The sequence below is a fragment of the Pseudorasbora parva genome, chromosome 13 (genome assembly GCF_024679245.1).
Source record: "Pseudorasbora parva isolate DD20220531a chromosome 13, ASM2467924v1, whole genome shotgun sequence".
In the NCBI taxonomy this organism is placed as follows: domain Eukaryota; kingdom Metazoa; phylum Chordata; class Actinopteri; order Cypriniformes; family Gobionidae; genus Pseudorasbora; species Pseudorasbora parva.
In genome coordinates this window covers 14123830-14133443 of record NC_090184.1, presented here as the reverse complement: position 1 = coordinate 14133443, position 9614 = coordinate 14123830, and the positions used below count along the sequence as shown (strand labels likewise).

General features: G+C 39.1%; 1 protein-coding gene and 1 pseudogene across 1 annotated transcript in view; one reads left to right on the top strand and one right to left on the bottom strand.

Moving 5' to 3' along the window:
• pdlim2 (PDZ and LIM domain 2 (mystique)) overlaps nt 1–9614 on the bottom strand; it is a 102821-nt gene that overhangs the window by 10773 nt on the left and 82434 nt on the right. The window contains exon 7 of the mRNA XM_067414641.1: nt 6–40. Within this exon, the coding sequence (XP_067270742.1) occupies nt 6–40 (35 nt within the window). The remainder of the gene's footprint in view (nt 1–5; nt 41–9614) is intronic.
• LOC137039337 (5S ribosomal RNA) lies at nt 5724–5840 on the top strand (annotated as a pseudogene).

Below are 9614 nucleotides of genomic sequence, written 5' to 3'. Positions count from 1 at the left end.
TTGACACGGAGTTACTGCGGAAATCCATGGAAGAGATCTCCTACAGAAGACACAGAGCACGGGACAGGTCAGAATAACGCACAATGCAGTGTTAGCTGTACATCCCTATGATTGTGTGTGTATGCTCAGCAGATGTCAGAAAAATCCCAGGATCTTCCCACTGTCTCATACCCCATGCTGAGGCACCTGCAGCTGCTTAGAGATGTCTGAGGTTGAGCAAGCCTGTGTATGTGTAAGCTCAGTCCAAAGGGCAGAAATATTGCCACATTTATTCCTTTTTTTATTTTCTTAATACTGATAAGATCCAGACATTACCAAGATAATTAAGTGCAATGTAACAAGTATCAGAAAACAGTTTTCAAAATGAAATTTTATATAAAAAAAGTCTTAATAGAATTAATAAAAGAATTAATTAAAAAAAAGTCCTTTAATGCAGTAGTTTTTAATAAATGTTGTATATTGAAGACGGTGTAGTTTTAATTTAAGCTTACATTTATTCATTCAATTTCATACTTAAATGCTACTGTACATCTCTGAGCTGCCACTGTAATAAATATATATATATATATATATATATATATATATATATATATATATATATATATATATATATATATATATATATATATATATATATATATATATATATATATATATTTATTTTATATTATACAATACACTGGGAATGTGTACAAGGGTTTTTTTAGGTAAAGTTTTAAGTTTAAGTAAGGGTTTTCAAGTCTTTTACGTAAAATAAAGTAAGAGTATTGCAATAAAAAGATTTTCTCCTTAACCTTTTTCTGTTCCTGTCGCCTAAGAATAGAATAGCAAAAAAAAAAAAAAAAACGAACCGAAAAACTGTGGTTAAAAACCGAGGGATGTATTGAACCATGGACTAACTGTATTGTTGCATCCCTAATATATATATATATATATATATCAATCACAGTTTGAACATCAGAAATGTACTTCCAAGTTATGATGAAATGGAAGTAGTGATATTTTCTTACACATTATAAGGTACATCTGATTGAAACTAAAAAAAAAAAAAAAATTGTGGACTTGTGGATCTGAATGTGACCTTGCAGTGACTGTATAAAAAAAATTAATGGGAATTAAATGGAGAAAATGATTAGAGAAGTCCAGCATACGTCACCAGAGAGAAGTCTGTGGTTTCAAAGGAAGGGTGAGTTATGAAATGACCTTCATCTTACCTTCCACACCACGAATCACACATGATCAAGATGATGATGACATATTCATTCCAGAACAAAAAGTGCTCCAGGTTAGAAAATAAGTGGTATGTTAATAATTGTTCTAGAAAGTTCCGAAAAAAAGAAAATGCTATATTATCAGATAAGAGGAAAGAAAATACAGGTCAAAAACAACAGAAAAGTATGAAGATCTGAGAGAGAATTTGTACAGACAACCTCCTCAGAGATTCCTCATGGAACATGATTTGATAAACTCTGGAGAACTTTTAAAAGAATGATAAATGTGGAGACAGAACACAAACAGGCGGACAAAGACAACAACAGAGCAGGTGGGGGAAACCGATACCTACACCAGGGGTGCAAAACTCCAGAGCCCTGCAGAGTTTAGTTCCAGCCCTGCTTCAACACGCATATTCAAATAAGCCTGAAGGACTTGATTAACTGGATCTTTTAATTAGGGTTGAAGTTAAAAATTTGCTCAGAGAAACTGTCAATCATGATGTCACACCCCTGTTTTTAAAGCATCATAGAACTAAAACCAAACTTAAAAACTGGACCACTGGAACTTACATCAGCGTGATAACTACGTAAAATGACACAAACCATCTTTGAAAATGTATTTGCAGTCAGTGTACTGTGAGTCATGTCCCATTACATTAAAGGAGAGGGCGGGGGTTTTTGCCCTATACTGGGTCCGAATAATGGCTTCACTTCTCAGGACTCATTGCTTTACGCATTGTAATTACAAGTTTTACAAGCACATGAAGGCTTTTTAGAATTCAGGTTCGCTATAGTGATTGACATAGCTTGAACGCATCTACAGTTCTGCAGGGATTGGAGCTTTAAATTGAATTTCTATATTTCCAGAACTTTTTATTTCACACTGACAGTCTGGGTGGGGCCTTGATACACGCTCCCTACTGCACAGACTTGGGTCCAGAATCAGTGCAAGATGTCAGTGCCATATTGAGAAAAAGCAAGAGAGTGAAAGTGCGTCGTCCATCTTTTTTTATTTATACAGTCTATGGCCACAACCTGTACCATGTCATCGTTGTACCACCTGACCACTGCATTTTTTTTTGGGGGGGGGGGGGGTGTTCATGCATACTGAGCTTTTTACACTCTTAAAGACTTGGATTCCCATCCTAAACATAGACAAAGTTTCAAAAACTAATGTTGGACGTTTGATGGAGTATTTCTGTATCAAAAATACTCCTCCGGTTTCTCACAAGTTTCGGAGAGTTTTTTATGAGTATGGCTCGGCTTGACGTCGATAGAGCGGAAGGACCAGAGTTTTGCACCCCTGACTTACAGTAGGGTTTTCCATTGCTTTTTTTTTTTTTCATGTACAGACAATGGAGCTGTCAAAACCATTCCTGTTCACACTGACCTGCCTAAACGTCTTAAAATGCTGTATTCATGTTAAGCCAGTTGTTGGTGATGTCACACACACAAAAAAAAAAAAAACACTATGCACACATAAACTGAGCATGTATGCGCATGATGTCACCATTTCCAAAAATGTTTTTGTAGTTTACACAGATGACAATGGAATAATTTTAAAAATGTGCATTTTTAATCCCGTTTTGTAAAGTATGCAATTTTAGGCCCATAAAATGCTGTTGTTGTGTAAATGAACGGCCAACGTATTAAAAAAGTTTCCTGTTTTTAGTTAAAATTGTGTCGTTTAAACATCCCTTAGACCAATGAAACGCTTCCAACCTCTTATGGCTTTCCTCACACATCAGGACAAAACCAGATGAAAAACTGATTTCTAATTCTGACTAAAGCTAGAAGTATGCAGATCTGTCAACATCTCGGCTGGTCTTAGTGTCCAGATTATCTTTGACTGTGATCTTAGCAGGATTCTTGGCCACAGACACTTTGAGCACAATCGATTTCACATTCACTCCACATTTCCAAGAGGAGCAGCTGTGCGGAGAGTCTTTCGTGCCGATCTTGTGAGTTCCTGATGGCCGAGCATATCTACTGGAACTGCTGGGAAGGAGATGAGAGTGATGGAGAAGGCATGCTCACAGATGTTTGGCCCTAATGCTGATGGATGATGTCCTGGGCAGCTCTTTTGACACCAGCTGTACTAAATAGAGGAGTCTGTTCCCAGGCAAGCTCCAAAAAGACAACCTCCACCTGGGGCTTTTTGGCTCCATCCATCAAGTTTCACAAAAGCGCAGCCAAGAGCATTTCCGCCCACTTGAAGCAATTATCAGCTGCTGTGATGATCAGTTTCACTGATGGAAAGTTTTGGTGGTAAACACTAAAGCAAACTCAAATGAACAAGTCTGCATTCAAAAATTCTTTAAACATATTTATCAAGTATGAAGAGAGAAGTGGGAATGTTACATTTTAAATAAAACTGAACAAATACAGAGGGAAATACAATATACTAATTCACAACTTCACTCCAAAGTCTTATTGGCGGCGCATTATTTCTATATAGGTTTCATACTTTAGATTCTTATATAATTTTATACAAAAACTATTACATTGCTGTCTATGGATGGGTCCGAGCTCTCAGATTTCATCAAAATTATCTTAATTTGTGTTCCGAAGATGTACAAAGGCCTTAAATTAACTTAAAACTATACATTTAAAAGGTCAGATTGTAAACTGTATAGTTAAGCACATTATCAATTTCTTTGAACATCTTTTTTGAAACGATAACGATTTATTGAAACCTGCAGACTGAAAATCCCATAGACAAATAGTGTAATTTAGCTCAAGTGAGCTAAATAAAGGAATGTGCTTGTGCTTTTAAAAATTGGAACAAAATAGAAAAGAGTGCAGTGTGTCAAGACACATTAAAAAAGTTTAAGTTGTAACTTGACATGGAGTTTTAACCCCAGAGATAACCCTATGCGGCAGAAACCCCCCGGAAAAAGCAGTCAAGGTGTCAAGACGTCCAAATAATACATTAGCTTTAGAAGGAAAAGAAAACATTTTCTATCAGGCCGACTAATTTATAATACAAGGGAAATTATTTATATTAAAATCTATATTATTTGACATTTATAATGTGAGTGAGTCTTCACAAATATCAGGGCAATTATGCAAAAATGCTGTCACTGTCCCTATCTCTTGGTTTGCCAAAGAGGAGGGAAAAGAATATGCAGGAAGGAAGGCAAAAAGGTGTATACCAAGAATCCAACCACTAGGGGGAGACATCTACAAGTTAAATATTAGTCTTATGGAGGTTCACACAATGCCAACTTCCTTTGATTTTTTCCAAACAACTCATTGCTCACAACATTTCTCAGAGTCAAAAAAAACCCGAATGCATTCGTTTATTTGGATAGGTTGCAAGAAGGAAAGTGCCCATTTTCCCTTGGTCCAAACAAAAAGTTTCCTGTAGTCTAAACTTCTGGAGGGCAGCAATGGCATCTAGCCATTCAAACAAACTTCATAGAAAAGTATTTGCATTCGTATGTCTATAGTTTGAGAACTGCTTTCACACTGTGTTGCTTTCTCTGCTTACTCTCTCTCACTTTCCCACACTAAAAACATTCCCACATTCAAGTATGAGACTTAATTTCAGTGCATGCTCATATGTCTTAATTAGTCAATGTGATCAATGTGAATCACAAAAAGCACACTTGTGCTATTTTCAAAGTTAGTGCAACCACCAAATCACAGCAACATGATAACAATATCCTCAATATGCAGACATAATAGTGCAAGCACTAGACAATATTTTTATGTAATGTAATATAAAGCCGTCACCTGTCATCGGTTAGCAATTAGGTTTAACCATTGGTAATTGACTTGCAGTTCTACCCTAAAGGAAACCAAGCAGATCAAAGTTGCCATTTCTTAACACAAGCTGACAAGATTGGCAGATAGCAAGTTTCCCCTCGTACACACCCAGGCACAAATCTCTGGAAATAGACAGTGCCAAGGGCACAATCTCAATCACAAACCAACGCAGGCCAGGAGTAAACTAGTCCAGTGTTGATCCAGGGTTGCCATGAAGTAATGGAGAAACAATGCAACAGAATAGAGTTGTGACGTGAGTGATGCTCAGATTTGTTAAAAAAAAATGGCAAGGTGATGTTAGAATCGTTGCCAGGGTGTTGCTATGCAGTAGTTAAGCTGTGGGAGGTTTTTACACTGTTCCTATGCTTTTTTGATGCCTAGATATGGCTCAAATTCCTTCAAATATTTTTTTTCTCATTGTGACATCTGCCAAGAGACAATTTTAAGTTTAGTTTATTTGAAAAGTAATAGCACACTTCTCAAGATGATACCGCTCCTATGTAGCACAAAGCAAATGTAAAACCGCATAATTTCATTATTCGCAGGCGAATCTATTTTGCCAGTTTCATAATGAACTGAAAATATTTATACAAATCATAACAAACAATATCTCCAATGCTGTGTTTTGTGTATCTGTCAGTTGAACTATAAAAAAACAAAAAAACATCACAATATGATTTAAAGGCCTTACCAAATTACAAAAGTGATTTAACTAAATAAGACTAGCATCCATGTAATACCAGCAGCCATATCCCCCTGTAGCCCAAGACTGGTTTCCCACTGAAGCTAAGCAGGGCTGAGCCTGGTCAGTACCTGGATGGGAGACCAACTGGGAAAACCAGGTAGCTGCTGGTAGAGGTGTTAGTGAGGCCAGCAGGGGGTGCTCACCCTGTGGTCTGTGTGGGTCCTAACACCCCAGTATAGTGATGGGGACACTATACTGACAAAGAGCACCGTCTTTCGGATGAGACGTTAAACCGAGGTCCTGACCCTCTGTGGTCATTAAAAATCCCAGGATGTCTTTCGGAAAAAGAGTTGGGGTGTAACCCCGGCATCCTGGCCAAATTTGCCCATTGGCCCCTGTCCATCATGGCCTCCTAATAATCCCCATATCCTGATTGGCTTCATCACTCGGTCTCCTCTCCACCAATCAGCTGGTGTGTGGTGAGCGTTCTGGCGCAATATGGCTGCCGTCGCATCATCCAGGTGGATGCTGCACATTGGTGGTGGTTGAGGAGATTCCCCCCTTCTATGTAAAGCGCTTTGAGTGCCTTGAAAAAGCGCTATATAAATCGAACGCATTATTAAGACATAGTCTGTTGCATAGCATGTTCAGAGTAATATTTTCAACACTTTTGTAGACAGATGATTACAGTATTTAATTAGATGCTGTTTTTACATAAACTGCAGTTTTCCGCCAAAATAAAATCTTGAGTGTAATGCTTGCAAGCAAGAAATTAAGACAAGTATTGTAATTTTACTACTGTAAAAAAGCAAAATATATTTACACAAAGAATTGTCAAAATTCTACCTTTAGGGGTAAAACAGCTCGTCACTGGGGCAGAACCCTTAAGAGGACATATTTGGCTCCTAAAAGGTACATATTAGTAGCCTGACAAGCCAGACCCATATCAAGATGTTTGGTCTGGAAACTCAAACCATTGATGGCTCAATCTGAGGGGCGGGATAAACGGTTGTCTGTAGATTAAACATTTGCCGCATCCGGTCAGCAAAACTTAGAACACATCTTCCCTTTTTAAGAATGACTTCAGTGCCGTTCTTTGTTCTAAAAGCTTAACTCCAAGTCTTCCAGAGTCACGGTCAAAGCGGATTCGAAAGACCGCCGTTCGCCAGTTTCTGTGTTTACTAGAAGCACGCAAACGCAACTCGGCCGTCGTCATTATGGCCCCGATGTGATTGATGTGATTGGCCCGGCAAGAGTTAGGCGAATACAGCTCCGAAGGGTATTGAAAGTTGCTAGACGACACTCGCGGGCAGATTAAATTTGCTGCCACTAGGGTGCGTCTAGATTTCTATCATATTAGTATCTATTAGTAATATCTATCTAATCCTGGGGATGTTAATATCTAGTACTGGGGATGAGTAATATCTAGTAATATCTATTAGTATTTCTATCATATCATATTAACATATTAGTAACCTAATAAACAAATACAAACCTTAAGGTACTACTATGAATCTGAATAAAAGGTACAGGAAAGATGTCCTTTTAAATGTATGCTCCAGTGACAAGCTGTTGTACCCCTAAAGGTACAATTCTGAAACCCATCTTGGTTGTATGAAATACATATTTAATTTACATTTTTACAGCGTGGTTGTATTACAATAGAAATAGTATTGTCTTTCGTACATCATTATTACTACTACTACTATCCTTAAAAAACACCAGTGTGAATGTAATTTGGACAGACACTTATCACAACTATAGAGGTTTGAATCCACTTTAAGGTCCAGGTACAAGTCAATGCAAAGACTTTGTACTCGGGTCAATTTGTTTACTGAAAATGGGTTGGAGCTCAATTTTGAACCTTCAAAAAACAAGGCTCAGGTTCATAGTCTCAAAAAATCATGTGGGAAACACTAGGAAGAGGGAGCAATTGGTTCCAGACAAATCAATCGAACAAAGTGTGATAGCCTCCTAAAAGTAATCCTCTAATATATTGCAAAATTGTTCAAACTATAACAGTCCGTAAGGAAAACAGTTCCAAAATCCAGCGATGCATCTGTTGAAAAGAGGAGGACTAATCCAGGCCTTAGGTAAATGTAGATGACAAGATTAAACCCCCCCCCCAAAACAGTGTTAGACACAAATGGTCTGCTCAGGGCTTGCAGCTGTAACTCACTGAGCTGGCACGGCTCTCGTCTGCTTATAGACGCGGAACCCATCAACAGCACGCAGTTAAGATCTAGAAAAGCTTGCCAGGAATGCAGTCAAAACCCAAACATGAGCAAAAGGGGAGAAACAAACAGACTCAGACATAGAGGCGGAAGGAAGAGAAGGTAAACTGCCTTTGCCATCCCATTCATTGACTTGAAATTGACCTTGGCGGCTCAATGACCAATGGAAGGCAGCGTGAATCCAAAAAAGTCAATCGCTTTTGTGCTTGACCATTTATAGTGTTGGTGAAGTGTTGTTTTACTGGTGAAGGGGTGCATTCCCTTCTTGCCCTGTGTCTGTGAGGATGTAAGCTGTGTTTGTGTTGGACTGAGGTTATGAGAAGGAAAGGAAAGGAAGTCGATGTGCAATCACAGGCTTTTTCCTCAAAGCCCAAACACACACACACAGACACAGACACGCACGCACACACAGTCAAGTCTTTCATCTGGCTGGCACAGGTTAGTGCGTCTGATTAGCTTTCATCCGTAGCTTAATCAGGACCTCTAAACATCCCCAGGACAGCACCGCACAAACATTCACACACACACTTACCAGAATATCTACAAGACAGGTGACACTTGGGTTTAAAAAGTGCACAGATCTGCTGCTTATGACTCAAAATGGTAAAGGCTGACCTCATGAATATTAATTCGATAAATGCATGAATAATATCAAAATGAGGGCATTTCTGAAAATCTAATATAGACAATAATTATAATAGCGTGTGTATGGCAAGGACACGTACACTAATTTATCAAGTTAACTATAGTGTCCACAAAAATACAACAGCTAAAAAGGGTGTTAATATACATTAGATCTCTTTCAAACTCTTTGCTTCGTTTCTTTTTTAATACCATGTTACCACAGTAACTAGACTCTAATGTTAAAAAATAGCCATATAACTAATACCTGCAGTAACTATGGTATTTTGAGATATATAAATACTGTCAGTGAAGTAGCAGAGGGGGTTGTTAATCAGTTTCAGCTGCTTTTGTGTTAATGAAACTAACAACAGGTGCATCAGATGGGCAACAATGAGACAGGTGGAGGTCACTGACATTTTTTTCTCAGCTCATCTTTTGTGACAGTTTTTACCAGTTTTGCATTTTGCTTGGGTCAGTGTCACTACTGGAGGCATGAGGCGATACCTGGACTTTACAGATTTTGCACAGGCAGTCCAACTCCTCCAGGATAGCACATCAATACATGCCTTTGTTAGAAGGTTTGCTGCGTCTACCTGCACAGTCTCAAGAGCAGACTCAAGAGGAGATTCCAGGAGACAGACAGTTGCTCTAGGAGAGCTGGACAGAGCCGCAGAAGGTCCTTAGCCCATCAGCAGAACCGGTATCTGCTCCTTTGTGCAAGGAGGAACAGGGTGAGTACTGCCAGAGCCCTACAAAATGAAATGTGAATGTCTCTGATCAAACAAGAAACAGAATTCATGAGGGTGGCCCGCCGTCCTCTAGTAGGGCCCTGTGCTCACTGCCTGGCACCGTGGAGCTTTATTGGCCTTTCCCATTGGACACCAGAATTGGCAGGTCCCCCACTGGTGCCCTGTGCTCGTCACAGATGAGAGCAGGTTCACCCTGAGCTCACGTGACTGTCGAGAAAGGGTCTGGAGAAGCTGTGGCGTTATGCTGCCTGTAACATCATTCAGCATGACTGGTTTGGTGGTGGGTCAGTGGTTGCCTGGGAAGGGATATCCATGGAGGGACGCACAGACCTCTACA